The sequence below is a fragment of the Lissotriton vulgaris genome, chromosome 8 (genome assembly GCF_964263255.1).
Source record: "Lissotriton vulgaris chromosome 8, aLisVul1.2, whole genome shotgun sequence".
Lineage (NCBI taxonomy): Eukaryota > Metazoa > Chordata > Amphibia > Caudata > Salamandridae > Lissotriton > Lissotriton vulgaris.
This window is the reverse complement of record NC_141696.1, coordinates 114,403,581-114,422,337: the sequence shown is the minus strand read 5'-3', so window position 1 is coordinate 114,422,337 and position 18,757 is coordinate 114,403,581. Positions and strand designations below refer to the sequence as shown.

The window sequence follows — 18,757 nt, the reverse complement described above, 5'->3', positions numbered from 1 at the left end:
ACGTTTTATGGAAGATGGGTGGTGGCTGTGCTACGAAACGATGCATCTGCCACCTAATTCATTCGGAAACACTACTAGGCAATTCAACCAGGAAATGAAGTGGATTGTGCCTTTAAGGAGAGGCTTGGAAAGTCTGATGTAGGCGTTGTACTTTCCTGCCTCATCCTTGGAAGCCACACCCGAACACCTCATTTTCACAAATCATGAGTGCTTGGTGCAGGATACAGTTACTTGACATTGCTGCGACTAGGAAGGAACAATTAAGCCCAATGCCTACGCGTGGAAGTAATAATTACTGGACTTCACCACCAGGCCTCCCCAGTGTATACCAAGGATCTCTCACTGAACCTTCTTAAAGATCCTATTTCAGAGATCAAAAGTGGTGAAGTGCTAAAGTACTCCCTGATCCTCTGAGACTACGAGCCGCTACAACGTCTCCCTTGGTATCTGAATCCATGTGCTGAGAGCTCTTTGTTTTAATCAGGAAAAAGTTGAGAAAATCAAAGTACTTATTTATTTTGAAAGTTTTATAGAGCGCGAACATGACCACCGAAGGTATCAGAGCGCTTTACAGATTATGTATCACGATGGTTATAATCAAACATACAAAATCATCAAGGCAACAAAATCAGAGTCTAATTGACAAACATTATCCTAAGGGAAAAACAAAAACACTGAAACAAAAAAAATGTTACTTCAACCTATGTATGGTACTTGAGCACCAACCATTTACTAGCATTAACAGATTCCGCAAACTGACCCCCCCACTCCTTGCACAACTTCCATCATCTTCTGATTCACCCCCAGATATTCAAACTGCCCTTTTTTGTTGTCCTAAGGGATCATGGGCCAGATGTAAGACACCAAATACCGGTAGGTAACGGCCGATTTCGGCCTTTACCGACCGGTATTTGGTTTTTTGATGCGTAGGGGGCCTAATATTAACAGAATCAGTAAATTTAATGATTCGGTAAAATACTGAATCGGTAAATTTACCGAGTCGGTAAATCTAGATGTAGGTGGCACTGAAAACAGTGCCACAAGCCCTTAAGAATTTGTTATTTACCACGAAATAATATTTGGTGGTAAATAACAAATTCCTGTGTACATGCACATCTGTGCATGTACACCTGTGCCATGTGGCACACATACATGCCCTAAGGGCCCTAAGGGCATGTATGTGTGTCACATGGCACACAAGCCAGAATCAGGGGTGCAACAGGGTCCCCCTTTAACAATTCTGTAATTTTACCGAATCGTTATTTACCGATTTGGTAATTGACTTGATTCCTATGGGCCTCAAGGCCCACAGGAATCAATGGCAATTACCGAATAGGTAAATACTGATTCGGTAATTACTGAATCATACCGATTCGGTAAAAATTACCGAATTATTTCCTACATCTCATTTACCGAATCTAGAATACCGAATCGGTAAAATTCGGTATTCTAGAGTCGGTAAATGAGATTTACCTACATCGGGCCCTAGCTAGTACTTAATGTACGAGAGGCTCTTGCATAACTTTCAAGTGATCCCTCAACAAAAGATTTTTACGTGAACAGTTTCTTAAAAAGCTGGAGGAATGTCAGGTCCCATTGAAGCCCTTGAATGCTTTTAACAAAATATTTATGGGAGACTTCAGAGCAGGAAGATTCTTAGCTCTAACAAAAATGCCTGATATCACAGACATGTAGGACACGGCCCTTTGAAAAGGTTTGCAGTGCGGGCCGCAATCCCAGGCACATTTACCGTATTTCACATGGCAAATAACTTGGCCTCATTATAACGTGTGTGCGAAACCCTCATTCTCAGCTTGGAATTACCAATACTGCAGGACTCAATCATTCCAGGATTCAGAATTACCGCACAATGTGATTTCATGTGTTATGTGTCAAGATCACACCATCATTCTTGGCACTATTCCAGCTCATAAAATGGTACGGATTTCAATTTCTGAAACTTGGCTCTCAGAATGGAACAGTGGCCACTGCTACCCTCGAGGTCTCTTACTCTCCACGCTCCACTCATACGCGGCATGCATAACAGCATCATCCTGTCCCATGCCTTCCAATGCAACATTTCCTTCCATCGCTTCAAGTTGCACCCTGTCACATTTGTTATACTACTAAATTTGCCTTCTTGATTATTTGTGACTCTCATGGTCCACTTTTATCGCTCTGCGATGATCTAAAGGCCAATCCTCCTGTGACTTCCGTTCTCTGGTTGCTCTCTTTTTTCTGGCTCTTTTTTTCTATTGACTCAAAGGGTCTTCCACTTAAAATTTTAAAATCATTTCAAGTTCTTCTGACGTATATCATTTTTGTTCTCATACACGCTGTACCCTTTGTGACATCCTTCAACTTATCTTTACTTCTCTTTCCACATCATCTTGTCTTCTAGCCACATATTATACCATCCATCGTCTCATCACTTTCTTCTTGTCAAACGGTTACCTTCCCGATTCCTTCATCTGATTTGGTTGTCTTTAATGCTGTATCATTTCAAGAGGCTCTACGCAGTATTTTAATACTCTGCCTCCTCAAGGCTATTTCTCAACTTTCCTCAAATGATGCTTGTATCCAACAACACCCAGGGCTTTCCCAACTCATCTAGTTCTGTCCTCCCTTGGAGAACTCGGTTTTTCTGCTTTCACTTCCAACCAAGAGCTTTGTTTAACACATCTCTTACATGTGACTTCTTAAACCCTGCTGCTGTTCGTCTTCTGCTAAGAAAACCCTCATATGACTCTGCAATCGTTCAATTTTTTAATCTAATTTCTCTTCTTCCTGCTTATATAAAATCCTTGCACATGTAATTTCTCTCAACTTTCTTCTTTTTTTCCATATAATAATTTATTCTCCATTGTATATTCAGGTTGTCCACTTTAGTTGCTTCCGTCTTTCTCCAACAGGCACATTACTATCCTTTCTCCTCTGTAAATATCCTGTTTGGCTTTATCCCAGCCTGTTCATTGTGGATAATCCTAGATTCCTCTTTCTTCACTAGGCATCACAGGCATTGTACAGGACTGGTTGAACTCCAACTTGTTTTATTGCAAATTTCTGGTAGCACAGAATGGCTTTTTGTCTGCAACTTGTGCCCCTTTTGGTAGAGCTATCCTGAGCCCCATAGTATTCTTTTAGCTAATATTACATGTTCATTTGAGTTCGTGTCCAGCTATCAAATCACCTCTTTCTTTACTTCTCTCCAAGGCCGAATCTCTGTTTGGCTTTCAACTTTTCAGACGTGGACAATGTCCCATTTACTAAAACTTAAACCTAAAGAGACGGAACCATTTTTTTCCTGCCTTATTACTCAATACTGCTCCTACTGTTATCTCCAAAACTACTGGCTTTCTCTACCACTCGTGTAACCAGGGTGATGTCTTTGAACTTTGACCACATTTTCAGCATTAAATCACTTGTTTCTAAAACCAGTCGTTTTCACCTCTACAACAGTATCAAAATAAGATCATCTTGTCTTCCTTTCTTTTCTCTAAAACTACTTCACCAAACATTAGTTCTCTCTTCTCAATTAATGCTATTCTCTCTATGGTGGTTTCCTTAATTATACCACTGCTTCACTTGAGAACATCCAATCTTGTCTTTTATTTTATCTCCTTCACCACACACACATATCCCCTAGCTCAGTGGTTCTTAACCTGTGGTCAGGGCACCCCTAGGGGTTCGCGAGGACTACTCAGGGAGTCCGCGACTGTCTTACAAAATTAAATAATATTAAAATTAATACATTTAAATGATTAAAGAATATAAATAAAAGAACAAATTACAATTTAAAAACCTTTCTATATTTGATCGTGAATTAAGCAAACTATTTCAATATTTGAGCATTTGTTTGGTGTATACTTGTTTATGTATTTTTTTGTATTGATTTGAGGTTCAAATCATAGCATTTGTTTATGCCTGAGGTATCTGGCTTCCAATATTGACTCATTGGCATCCCTAGGTCCAGTAATCAGTCAGTGGGGGTCCACAGAAGATAAAGGGTTAAGAACCTCTGTCCTAGTCTTTCTACGGTTCACTTCTTTTCCAGTCTCTTTCAATTTCAGTCCCCATTTACGAAGCCCTTTCACGTATGTTAGGCTGTTTTGTAGAGGCATATTCCACAAGGTTTTGTGCTTGGAAATGTGACAGCAAAAAACAACACATCTTGAAATGCTGATATGGATGGAAACTCATATTTCTCTTTGTATCTGGATTTCTGAGAGTTTGATGGACCACACGGACAATGAAGTGGGAGGTGTGGTTTAGTGGTCAAATTGCTAAACTTGGAACCAGGAGACCTGGATTTTAATCTTGGCTTTGGCACTTGATCAAATAATCATGTGATTCTGGCAAGATCGCTTTATTTCCTGCTGCAAATGCCCAGATGTCCAAATAAAAAAGTTAAAACAACAGTACAATATTCTGCCCTGTAATGTTCCATATACATGGTCTCACCCATCCTGAATTGTAAATCAGTCTGATCCTTACCCCCCACATTCCCAGCTTTTCTATTTACAATAGTTCATATTTCCAATGTGACAAAAATGTTCACCTGAAGTTCTCCATTGCCACTTGGAGCTAGAGCCGCTCTTTAACTAATGCATCTAACAAATGGTTTAACTTGTTCCTACTTCCAGTTCTGCTGCAAGGGCCATATGCTGTGGCCTGGGACGGTGCAAAGAGATCTTACTTAGCAGGTGAATTGAATGACATTGACTTGTGGAAAATGACCAACAGGACATTGGGACATTGTGGACAACAGGTCGGGGTGCGAGTCCCGACCACTGATATCTCTATGGTTCGGCTTTCCTCGAACTTGTATTTCGTTCCAGCCAAAGTCAGGGAATTCTTTCAACACCACCATGTTTATTATCACTTAATTATTTTACAGTTTTATATAGTGTGAATTGGGCCCAAGGGCATTAGTGTCCTTTACATGAGCACCAGATTACATTACACTAGGTCACTGGCTTATTGTTTGTAGCCAAGGGGAAGATTAAGTGATCTGGCCAGTATTACAGGATGTTGAACCGATGACGAGACTCAACCCTAGGTCCCCACTTTCAATGGGAGCAGCTATGGCCAGTAAGCAACATCTCCTCCCCTTGCACTTCTTCCGACAGGGTACTCCAGGGGAAGATGGAAAGAGCCACATCGTACACTCGTGTACGATGTGGCTTTTCTCCCTCCTGCATGGATGGTGCAATGGTTATGCTTTACTGCTCTCAATGATTTTTTCCAAACAGTTGATATGATCTTCGGAAAAGGGCTTCACAAGAATCTCCAGCTTCAAATCACTGTGTTTGCGGATCTGGTGATATTTCAATGTCTTTGTCATATGACCGTGAATCGAGTTCATCCAGAAAATACAAACTACACACATCTGTTCCAACATGCAGCTAAGAGGTCAGGGACTCAAAAGGACAGAAAAAAAGCAAGATAACCTGGCAGGAGAACAAAGAACAGGGATAAAAACAATCAAAGAAGATTAAACTGAGTCCATGCCCCCAAAATATCTACCTATAACTGTTTTTTTTTTATATAATATTTTCTTGTCCATTGCCACTCTAGTCCCTTCTCAATTGTGATCATATTTTAGCAGCTCAATTTTCAATGGTATAATCACAAAAACCGCAGAAGGCCTACTACAGCTGTCTCACAAAATGTAGAGCAACTTCACCTTTGCTCCCAAAGTCAATGCAGCAGCAAACGGCGGAATCATGCAGCACCTTCCCAGCAAAAATCTCTTACCCCTTCAGACTGGCCACATAACAGAATGGACAAGAGCCCTCCTACTGGAACATCTCCACAAGAAACTCTTTAAAAAGACTTACACCACAATAAACAAGCATTTGCAATGCAATAGATCTCACATTTACGCAAGTTTAAGCTATTGATATTGTAAATGACAATGCCTTTTATTTTATGTTTTAAAAAACAAAAGTAATAGGCATTGTTATTTACAATGCCGAAAGTTTAAAGTTGCGAAAATGGGAGACCTATTGCATTGCAAATGCTTGTTATTAAGAAACTTTCAGGAGGGAGACAGTGCTTTCTGTTTTGAATGCATATTGCTGCTGTCTCTCTTTGTTAGTAATTTTGTTCAGAAACACCTGTGGGGACTTAAGGCTGTATCTTGTGACAAAGATGGATCTCTGGTTGTGCCATGCCAGATGACATGTGTGTGAGGTTAGATTTTGGTGCCAAAGCTGTATGTGCGGCCCAGACTGGACTCAGAGTGTATTGTTGTGCCCGTGGAGAAACACAGGCTGCCTTGGGGCACCTCTGTGATATTTCTGGTTACTGCGTGGTACTAAAAGAAAATGTAAGGTTATGTCAAATACTGTGTGCTAAAAGTTATACAAGGATGAGAGGCAATGGCATAAAGATTTATTTAGCAACAGGCATTCAAAGTACGTCAACTGCTGTAGAAGGAGCTATATGATGAAATTTGAAATGGGCTAAAAGTAAAGAGGAGGTGGCTTTGTCAGACTGTCAGAACCTGCAGAGCATGATCAGGATCAGAGTGAGGCAGTCTGTCCTACCATGGGGGTTTCACAGCATCAAGCAAGAACAAGGGGTGAAGCTGGGGATATCAAATAGATGAATGTGATAGGTTAACGGTTGTGGAACAGGTGAAGAGAACATTTAATTTGACCTGGCACCTTACACTGAATCCACTGGGTGGCCTTACCATGAAAGTAGCTGCAACCTCCAGTGCAGGACAGGAGAATCTACAACATCCACTGCTTGGACTCTCTCACAACCTCTGCTTTTCCCACGTGATTGTGCGCCCTCACTGCCCCGGTGCCTTCACAGCTCGCTCAGGTGTTCCCTTTTGGCAGGGCCCAGCGCCCCGTTGGCTGAAACAGCTGTTTGTCAGCTGCTGTTCCGCAGCCTCTGGGAAGTGGGGCTGGAGGCGTCGGTGTCGTTCATCGCTGTGGTTCATTGCGTGGAGACAGACAACAGGAGCCGCGCAGAGGCATGTGTAGCGCGGAGAAGCCCAGCGCTGCCTGCACAGCCCGCGGAGTCTGAGAGGTGAAGGAGAGACACCATAACTACTGGACGGGAGCTGACCTGGCCCGGGTAGTACCAAGGGAAGACACATGCCAGTGCTCCCGACTCACCGGGGCTTGAGGAAATCCCGAGCTAAGCGCGTGTGCACATTAAGAAAGTGAAACGGCATGAGGCTTGCGACAATGGAAGGGGGGACAGGAGATGTGGACAAAAATATGCCGTACACGTGCACAATACATGTCTGTAGGCGTGCACATCTCATCAGTAAAAGAGACGACGTACACGTGCACATTGCGTGTCTACACGTGCACATCTCCTGTCCCCCTTCAAAGGAGACGCCATGCGCACACACATCGGCTTTCATGCGTGCACATAGTTTGTCTCCATTCGCAAACCAAAGCGGCGGCGACAATAGAGTCTCGCCAAGCGAAGCATGCGCATGCGCTGCATTCGCTAGGCGAGACCTAAAAACGATACTTACTGTTAACCTGATTATTGGAAAAATGGTCCCTATAATTTGGGCCACTGGAATTATTCGACTCAGCAGCAGTGGCTTTCATGCATAATTATTGTTTGCCACATTTGCCACACAATCCATTATGTGCTGCATAATTTGCAGATTTCAACAAAAAAAATTCTAGCTTAAACAAGTGAATAGTTACTGAAAATGCAACAACACTTGTTAAAGGGCAGTGGCTGGCCCTTCGTAAAGGTTGATTGGTCACCTTTCAGTTGCTTGTTGCTGTATTTGGATATTAATCTGTTACTAATTTGTGAAACTTTTGTCCAGGCAGTGTTAACATGTGTAAAAATTCAAAAAATAGTGCAGCAATTCTATCACTAGATGTGCCACATTATGCCACATAATTTGCCTTTTCTTGCTGTATAATTTAGTCAACCCTGCCACACAATTTGCTCTTCCCCTGTGACGCTAATTTCCAGTGTCCCTGTATATAATCTGTCAAATACTTTACACATAAAAACAACAGGTAGTCGCATATATGCAGGAGTCTGCCCAAGTTTCACCCTGCACTTCAGAACTGATGTCCAGATCAGGTCAATCATCGATGACGTTTCTAAAGAGACACTGTGCTGCTGTTGATACCACATCTCAAGAGGGGCTTCCAGTTACCAACACATGTTCCCATCACATGAATTACCAGCAAATAGAAAGCACCAGGTATTGTACGATAAACAACTACAACTTGCCCAGAAATACTCCCATCTAAATTACTTATTTTGTCCCTACAAATTAGTTTGCCCGGTTCCAGAAGTAGGGTGCAAAGTACTCTGACTACAAAACTGTGTCTGAGGTTTTGACAACCAGTTCTTTTAGTGGTTTTACAGTGCAGTCCATGATCACCCTGAATAACGTATATTTGTCGATCATAAAATTTGGTGTCAAAGATGGTCCGAAAAGGCCTCAAGCGGCTCCCTTGCGGCTGGACTTTCAGGATAATATGTTTCAATGAAACTTCAACAAAATTTCAAACAGAGAACAGTGATTTGTTCATTCAGCATCTTGTTGTGCTACTGGCTCACGTGTTCTCCTTGTTGACGTAAATGTAAAGAAAATGGTTGGAGGTGTCCATTCCACTGAAATGGTGATTTTAGTGGGTTCAGTCGTGTTTCTCATGAGAGGTTTCCTATACGTACCTCTACATTAACTAACGGATCTCATGTTCTGTAGCAGGAGAGATGGGGACACACTAGAACCATCTTCTGTTGCCAAGGAATAACCTTATTACCACTGGACAAACTTATCTGCACCACTATCAGTCCTGCCACCAACACTGCAACATAATAATGCAATACCTAGTGGAAGCAAGCCATCTTGTGTGCGCCAAACCACAAATGTCCTGCTACAGACTGGCTGAGGAGAATGTGTACAATATTTCAGCAGTTGCAAGAAGCTCTACGTACGCTGTGGCCCTGCAAGAGCACAAGCGTACGGAAGGATAGTGGTATTGTTCTCACGTCTTACTTGACGCACAAATATAACTTGTTATTAGCTATAGCACAGGCCTTACAAATCAGTTTTAGGTTTAATAACAAATTGGGACCAGGAGAAAAACAAGCATTGGAAATGCAACAGGTATCGCATTAGTTTGAGTTAGAGATATTGGCATTGTAAATGGTATTTTACCTATGTGTAAGTTCTTGGTGATAAAACAGCACTGATGACCTGGTCATCTATAACCCTGTGGAAGCAAAAAAAACTGCATGACGTTGCCCTGGAATCAAAAAGGTCCTTCTCGTCATTTGATCACTTGAAGGCTTAAGGGTATATAAGATGAGGGAGGGGGGGGTTGCAGCAACAACAGACAGTGGGGGCCAAGGAGAGCAGCGGGGGACAGGCTGCCGAAATGCTCTCTTGGGAGAGTCATTGGCCAAAACTAAGCAAAACAAGCAGAGACTTAAAACCAGTTCCGATTTTAAAATGAAATTATTTTAAGTGGACAAAAAGCACAATGCGGTGTTTGTTCCACGCAGACATTGTTACTTGGAGTGTGATGTTGTATTGAGGGGTGGCAGCGTTTATGGTGGTTTCCTTATGCCGTCCTGAGGCCCATGCAGTACCATTAAATATGTTTAGTACTGCTTGGACACGCCCCCAACAAATCTGACTTTACTGCTGGGCATCTCTGCCAACAATATTATCATTTATATTAATTGTAGCAAAGGCTGTGTGACTGCTTAGCTGTAATGTGAAGCAAAGTAAACAAACCACCAACACTTATTAACACGGCGCACAAAGTAAACAAACTAGAGGAAAGGGCTGCAACGGAGAGTGTGTGCTGCTTTTAATAGAGTATGTGTTTTACATTTGTGGAATGTACTTAAACGCAGTTGCGCATGTATGGCTCATGGCAAGTAATGCAGGCACCTTTTGCCTAAAATGTTGTTTTTCTTTGCAATTTAAAAAAAAATGTAAAACGTGCAAGACAGGGACACGTCTAAAGAAAATATACAATTTTAATTGCTCGTGAATATGCGTTTGGTAAAGTCTGCTGCTGTATGCGGTTGGTGTAGTCCATAGAACTGCTGCCAAAAAATGGGGGAAAAACACACACCTTAGTGTTTGAGTTCAGAGCAAATGTGACAAGATGAAAGCAAGATTTACAGCCCTGTTCACAACCGTGCTCTGTAAACCACGAGCACTGGTCTCGAGTGTTCCAGCTTAAAAAAAAAATATTGGGTACGATGCACAAAAATTTATTTGAGACCAAATCCTAACTTTATGACTTTCGGTATTCACAAAATGCATTTAGGAGTGCTAAAGTTAGGATTCCTAACTTTACTATTCCTAAATGCATTTTGTGAATACCGAAAGTTGTTATGACTTTCGGTATTCACAAAATGCTTTTAGGAGTAGTAAAGTTAGGAATACTAACATTAGTACTCCTAAATGCTCTTTTTGAATACAGAAAGTCGTAAAGTTAGGATGTTGTCTCAGATTACTTTAGTGAATCAGGTCCATAGTGGTCACAAACTGAGTAACAACACATGTAACAGGGGTAGTCCTTGAAAGTGGGTGGAGCTTAAAGAACATATTCAGAATACAAAATGTCTTGAAGAGACAGCACAATCGCTGCCTAGGCGAGACCTCAAAATCACAGCAATAAATATTGTGCCCCCCATGCCTTGAATCATCCCACCTTTCAACACTCTGAACTCATGCAGCAGGTCCCCAAAGGCTTGCCAGCCTTACAAACCATTTAACACCATTTGTATCCCAACCAGCACACCATTCACACAAACATCGACACACGTCAGAAGTATCCATTGCCTTGGGCATGATTGAACCCAGCACCAGCCAGTCTGAAGATCTGCTACTTCCAAAGGACTATCCAATTACAAACCAAACAAACACACACGCTAACTGCATATATACCACACTTAATACCACAGTAATTGCACACCACCTTAGACTCCAGTAGGCATGATTCGCAGACTCAATTAGCAACATACAATAGAGGAACCACAGAGACGTGTCACAACACACAAGTGAGATAGTCTAGAACTGTTCAGCGATAGACCATCAAGAAAGACAAGAGCCAAGTGTCAACAGGACACTAAGACAGCCGAGAGACATTGCGGGAAACCCCCAGCACCTAAAGGTCTTTCCAGATGCCAGACCCGTGCTATGCAAATAACAATACTGTTATATCAAGTAATGAACTGGCATTAGCATTATATACTCGAGTCCTTTAACAGTTTACATGTTATGATAATATTGGTAAGTCATACGATCTGATGTCAGTTTAAAGATGTTCGGTGGTAAGTGATAACAGTGGCACATTTTGGAGACCCATATAGTTTGCATCATTACACGATAGGCGTATGGATCCCACAGGTACTCCTGAGCTTTCGTTCTGCATTAAAGGCGGTCTAACAATCAATGTCAGGACCACTCCTGAGATTCGTCATAGCGTTGCCGTACTTACCTTCGCGGGATTTCCGCTCATTGATGGCCTTGCCCATGGAAGGGGTCTTGTGCAGGTGTCCGTTGAGGGCGATGGACGGCCGGGCCACGTAATACTGCTTTTCCATGTTGTTCTCCAAATCCACACGAGGGAGTTCTGCATAACCAAGGAAGTAAAAAACTGGCATTATTTTAATAGTCACAATCATATAATCTTACAACAGTAACATCAAGGCCTGACTTGCCAGGTTTTTGTGTACTAATGTGACATCCCCTTTTGCTTTTACATATGTGGGAAGAAGAATAAATGCTCGACCCGCCCTTTGCATATGCGGTCATCGGGGACCCTAATTGTGAGGCTAGTTAAAGATTAGGGTGTCGTGAGTGTCTGTGGCAGGTAATGAGTGAGACTTTGGAAGATGAGAGCAAGTGAGTGACTGGATGAGTGCTAGTGGGAAGATGTGATTGAGTGAGTGAACTAGGTGGATGAGGTCACAAATGGAAATCTCAGTGCAGAACCAACCACCTCTTCAAACTAGTTCAGCAGCACTGACTATTATCTACTGCTATGGTAAAACCACCAGATAGGTGCATCCAACATTTGTAAGGTAAGTTTAGGTCTAGCTAGAGACAGGTTTATCTTTTTTGCAGCTGACATGATTTGTAAACAAAGAAGGGGCAAATGTGCAGCTGCACTAAGTCAGTGTTTGTATCATTCATATACTGATAAGATTTCAACAGAAATAAATGCTGTTTATAGCTCAAACGTATCAGAAGTTACTCAAATCTCAGCCGCATGAGCTGCTGCGTTGTGGAAGGCCCCTAGCAAAGGTTGACTGATCTCCTTTCTGTTGTTTATTGCTGTGTTTACATGATAGTTACAAGGAAAGGGTAAACCCGGAATCACTGGGATCTGGGTACTGATTAGTATGCAAAAAAAGGGATCCCAGTGTACTAGAAATATTTATATGATAAACTGGTCTTAATGAGAAGAAACTTTTGCACAGTGTTAACATGTGTCAAAAAAAGACAAAATTATTAATATTACTACAAAACCTGCTGCATTATGTTGCCTAATTTTCCTTTTCCTGACGCATAATATACTCAACTCTGCCGCAGTATTACAATAGTCAGCCGAGGCCCATGAATCCCGATCTGTGAACGCTCCATGCCTCATTTACAAGGAATCATCAATGAATAATAGCACACTTCTCAAATCACCCACATTTGGCATGTCACCTACCTATATACCCTTCCCACCTGCAAGCTTACAGGACCCTCTTACGAAACCATTCGATTCGATATTGACAGCAGGACGTATCCAAGATGGCGACACATAAATGTCAGCCTATAATAAACTTACTTTTTTGACAGTTCCAAGATGGCTGCCACATTTTACAAGGACATAGGACCTGTTTTTAACACGGACCTCCCACAGCCTATGCTTTTTTTTAATTGGATGGACAAACTCGGCCAATATGCACTTAGCACGGGCCGAGGTCAAGGTAACGTGAGACGAGGAGAGGAGTTTAAGATGATACTTAGCCCTGATGCGGTCATTTTGTTCAGTGTCCCCAAAGGAGCAAGTCGGGCTGATAATCTGAGCAGCAAACCTATAGGGGAGTTTTTCAATCCATGACTTTGGTTTGCATGGAAACCAGAGGGAAGCAAACCTCTAGGGCAGGAGAAATCTTTCAGGCAATGCCTGACTGCAGCATCCATCTCTCCCTGGTGAGAGTAAGTGATGCACAGTCACTCACTGTCACTGAGAAAGCATTTTTATATAGTTCTACCTCGTTTCTATTTTGTAACTACATTTCCATGTCACTGTCATTGTATGTATGTATCTGGTATCGAGAGAGAATAAACCTCATTGAAAGGAAGCGGTACGCTATACCAGGTCAAAGTTGGGGTAATGGTTTGTGGACTGTTACTGCATCACGCTGTAGTGTTGTTTACAGCGGTGTATCTTCAGCTTTTTGCTAAACTACAGAAGGTTTGGGGTGGTCCTGGTGGATACAAGGATGGTTGGTGTTCCAGATGCTGGGTGCATACAAGCAGAAGGCCTGGTGGCTTATTTTTAATTTGTTTACACTTCTCTGTCTAAAATCCGAAGGTGTCCTGGTTGTGAGTGAGCCTCTTGCGACAGTGAATTTGTCATCCAAGACGGCAGATGTGCCAGTCGTGATGGCTTTGTAGATGATCCAGCTTGTTTTGAAGATAATGTGATGGGAAGGTCTGTTACAGGCATCTGTGACAAGCACCACAGGGTTTAAACCCAATCGATGTTTTGGGGGCCATCGCTAACACCTTGGAAGGCAGTCTCAAAAATACTCAACAAAACATCAAAATAACTTTGGCCAAAAAGTGGACATCGGTAGCAAGTTCTCTACGTATCAGCGTACAGAAAAGCACTGATGTCAGCGCTTGAGGTGGCGCCTGTATAGGCAACGCGTATGTCACTTCTGGCGCTGCTGACGCAGAGCTGAACGATGCCACCTGCCGGCGTGCAGAGGTACTGCTCGAAAATTTCCAGATTCAGTCTGATGTCATGGGGAATATTCTAAGGAAAGGAATCTGCAGCTAGAAGTCTCGATCAGATTGCATTTTATTGGCGATTAGATCCCTACTCCTTACTTAACTGCCACTTAAACCCATATGAAATTCTCCTCATTCTTCCTTGTGCTACCATCGCCCGACTCTTGTATGTAAGAGGCACCACTCCTGTCTACAAGTTGTTCCATATGAAGACTTTTATCCAATATTAGAAGTAGGACAAGTCCAACAAGCATTTGCAATGCAATAGGTCTCGCATTAGGAAAGTTTGAGCTGTTGGTATTGTAAATGACAAATTTTTATTTATGTGTTGGCTTTGAAAATAGCGAAATTAATAGCTTTGTCATTTACAAAGACAGTACTTTTAACTTTCGCAAATGTGACACCTATAGCATTTGTAATGCAATATGTGTTGTATTACGTGTCTTAGATGTATTGATATTACAAATAACAATTGCTTTTAATTTTTTTAAATAATTAATGCTTAAATAAAAGATATTGTAATTTATAATGGCAATATCTTAAACTTTTGTAAATAACTTTTGTGAAGATTATGTTAAGTGTATTTTATTGTGACGAAAATCCAAGAACAGAAGTGAAATATTAACATTTTTTTGTGACATTTGTAATAAAGCTCAAAACATTGAGAGAACATATTTGAACCAGTTGTTGTTGAATGGTTGCACAGATTGAAGCTGTGGTGGCGCTGAATGATGTTGTGGTGGTGACGAGGGATGCTGTGGCATTCAGTGATGCTGTGGTAGCGTATAGTGATGTTGTGGTGCCCCCGAGTGATGCTGTGGTAGTGCTGTGGTGATGCAATAGAGTGTAATTATGTGGCGTGTAACTATGTGGCACTGAGTGGTGTTTGGAGTGTATGCTGCATTGAGTGCAGTGTAATTATGTGGCGTGTAATTATGTAGCACTGAGTGGTATTTGGAGTGTTTGTAGCATTGAGTGCATTGTTATTATCTAGCATATAATTATGTGGCACTGAGTGGTATTGTGTGGAGTGTGTGTTGCATTCAGTAGTGTAATTATGTGGCGTGTAATTATGTGGCACTGAGTGGTATTTGGAATGTTGCATGGAGTGCAGTGTAATTATGTGGCATGTAATTATGTGGCACTGAATGGTATTTGGAGTGTATGTTGCATTTAGCGAGCTGACATTTTGTATCATATAATTATGTGGCACTGAGTGTTATTATGAGGAGTGTATGTTATAAGTGTAATTGTGTGGCGTGTAATTATGTGGCATTGAGTGGTATTGTTTGGAGTGTATGTTGCATTGAGTGTAGTGTAATTATGTAGCCTATAATTATGTGGCACTGAATGGTATTTGGAGTGTATGTTGCATTGAGTGCAGTGTAATTATGTGGTGTGTAATTATGTGGCACTGAATGGTATTTGGAGTGTATGTCGCGCATTGAGTGCAGTGTAATTATGTGGCGTGTAATTATGTAGCACTGAGTGGTATTTGGAGTGTTTGTAGCATTGAGTGCATTGTTATTATCTAGCATATAATTATGTGGCACTGAGTGGTATTGTGTGGAGTGTGTGTTGCATTCAGTAGTGTAATTATGTGGCGTGTAATTATGTGGCACTGAGTGGTATTTGGAATGTTGCATGGAGTGCAGTGCAATTATGTGGCGTGTAATTATGTGGCACTGAGTGGTATTTGGAGTGTATGTTGCATTTAGCGCGCTGACATTTTGTATCATATAATTATGTGGCACTGAGTGTTATTATGAGGAGTGTATGTTATGAGTGTAATTGTGTGGCGTGTAATTATGTGGCATTGAGTGGTATGGATTGGAGTGTATGTTGCATTGAGTGTAGTGTAATTATGTAGCATATAATTATGTGGCACTGAATGGTATTTGGAGTGTATGTTGCATTGAGTGCAGTGTAATTATGTGGTGTGTAATTATGTGGCACTGAGTGGTATTTGGAGTGTATGTCGCGCATTGAGTGCAGTGTAATTATGTGGCGTGTAATTAGGTGGCACTGAGTGGTATTTGGAGTGTATGTTGTGTTGAGCGCAGTGTAAGTATGTAGCATATAATTATGTGGAACTGAGTGGTATTGTCTGTAGTGTGTGTTGTATTCAGTAGAGTGTAATTATGTGGCACTGAGGGGTATTGTGTGGAGTGTGTGTTGCATTCAGTGGGAGCATTTCTGAGAGCCCCTACTTAATATCTCTGCCAAAGCATTGCTAACACAATGCCTTAGACGAGACCTAAAAATTAAGGACTGGTTATAATAACTACAAGCACTTGAATATATACAACATATAGGGGTTAAAATAGTGAATCCTGCACCAATAATGCACATAAACATGGCAACCAGAGAATGAAAACCCGAGCAGTGACTAAAGGTGCGTGCCTCGGAAATAATCCTAAGAGACAAAACCAAACCGGGAAAACACCATGTGTGTCATCCTCAACACCACCACAAGTGAGCCAACAACAAAAGAACGCTCAGATTGCATCTCAAGGTAAACACTCAATAATATGAACTCATGCACCACTGTATTGCAGACCAAGTGAAACACAAATGCATGTTAACTGGTAGCTTACGTGCTGAACACCAAGATCTAATGTTGAAGATGTGAACTGAATGTTGCTATCTGAACAGAAGGGGAAAGAAGTATGATTGTTCAAACTGACATAAATGAACAAACGCTGGTACCCATAATACCAAATTAATGAAATACCCTACCTTTCTGAGCATGTACGCAAAGACGCACCACTGAAGTCTCAATACCCCGCGTACAAGGAAACTTCTAATGTCGTGAGGTAAAATGGGAATGGATCCTATTATAAAAAACCAGCAGAGTACTGTATGAATCTACGTATACATTTCCCGTGGAACGACTAAATACACAAAGTGCAACCCGAAATTACCTGGCAAAGTGAATATGCAGCCTCAACTGAAGCGTGGTCCTACGGCAATAAAACAACCTCCAGAAGTGGTGTTTAAACCAGGATGGGGGAATGCCCCAACGTCCAATGTTCATAATAGAACAAGAAGCTGTGATAACTAAAAAGAAACACAAGTTCCGTCGTTAAGGACATCTGTGGATGTCCCGGGCTCAAGTATATATGCCTAACAAACCCAAATTCTCACCGTTCTGCAACTGACAAGAGTCCCACACTGACTGACATGCACCTAATACTCCGTGACAACCGGAAGACCGGAAAGTCGGTCTCAAATATAGGAGTCTCAAAGACATTGAAAGTTGACTTGACGCAAACATTGCGGGGAGCTTTAATGATTGAACGGTCAAATAGCACACTCTGATGGAAACCCTAAACTGAAATGCGGCTGCTAGAAAACGTTCTTTCTAATACCGAGCATGACAAAACACTACACTAAGGCCATGGTTGAATCAAAAAATGAATACGCGCGTGGCTGTTACCACCATGAACCTCACCCCTTGTACTAAAAGACGAAAAACCCCGAAACTAGTGCCATTCTGACTCCTAGATTATTAACCATGAGGGGCAATGACTAAAACCTTTATCCAACTTTGACCGGACTAAAATAAGTGATGCATGAAGAATGCTCTCAAAGTAAACAAGACAACAATGCGGCGCAGGTAGGATCTTCCAGTTTACCTTCAGCCTCGAGGAGCTGTACACGAGCTACATGGAGCAGCACTGTGGCGGAGTACACCACAGACCTCTACACCTGATTCATCAACCCCTCCTTGGGCCATCTGAGGAAGTATCAGCTGAACTGGAAGTCACAGCACCGCCGTCACTCTGCCGGCCTGCGACCAGGAAGTCAGGCAGGCCGGCGCGACAACAGGAAACAGGAAGTAGGAGGGCGGGAGCCTACCCCGCCTCCTACGGAAGAGCCGCGATTGGAGGGGGCCGTGTTTGGAGCACCGGAGCAGGCAGGAGCCTACCCTGCGCCCCGGTGCCGAAGGAGGAAAGAAGAGTCCTGCTGCCGGGCCCTGCAGCTGAGAAGAGCCGCCGCACGAAGGAAGACGGTGAGTGGGTTGCTGACGGGGGGGCGGGGGGCGAGAGCATGTGCGCGCGCGAGTGCGGGCGGGCTTTGTATGTATGTGTGCGTGCGTGTGACTGTGGGGGAGGTGTATGTGTGTGAGCAAGTGTCTGTGTGCCTGTATGTGTGTGCCTGCGTGTGCATGCGCTCGCCTGTGTGTGCGTGCGTGCATGCAGAGGGGTGGGGGCTGCCTGCCTGCATCTGTGTGAGCAAGGGCTGTGAGTTACTCTGCGCATGCGCGGGAACTCTGCGCATGCGCGGGTCAGACGCGCGCTCCCGCGGTGAAAACTGCGAGGAAAAACGCTCGTAACAGATTGGTGTCCTCATTCCCAATAACGGGCCTAACGGGCCACAATAGGCCTGAAGCAGACACCTTCAATGCTCACGCATTGAGGGTAGGTCTGCTCGACCTAAAAATGGTTTGAATAAAGCAAAAAAACACTACCAGACCACAAACACTTTCCTTCAGACATTCCACGCGTCATATAACTTATTTGAATATGGGGTGTTCACTGATGAAATAATTGAAACAACTATGGGCCAAATTACGATGTCAGTCGGAGTTGCCTCCGACCAACATCGTTTCAGAGAAGTAACAACCCTATCATAGGTCGGTGGTTCGACAACTCCATAAGGATGCAACTGCACATGGTGCGCTTGCAAACTTCCATTTTTCAATAGGAGCTTGTGCTGCGGGCCGAAACCGCCCGAAGCCCCAGCTTTCATTGGAAAAGGAAAGTT

The 18,757-nt window shown here is 42.6% G+C and overlaps 1 protein-coding gene across 9 annotated transcripts in view; it reads right to left on the bottom strand.

The window, feature by feature from the left end:
- Positions 1–18,757, bottom strand: part of ARAP1 (ArfGAP with RhoGAP domain, ankyrin repeat and PH domain 1) — a 768,097-nt gene that overhangs the window by 139,055 nt on the left and 610,285 nt on the right. For all 9 annotated transcript variants that reach the window (XM_086933788.1, XM_086933791.1, XM_086933794.1 and 6 more), the window contains exon 18: positions 11,472–11,606. In XM_086933788.1, the coding sequence (XP_086789914.1) occupies positions 11,472–11,606 (135 nt within the window). The remainder of the gene's footprint in view (positions 1–11,471; positions 11,607–18,757) is intronic.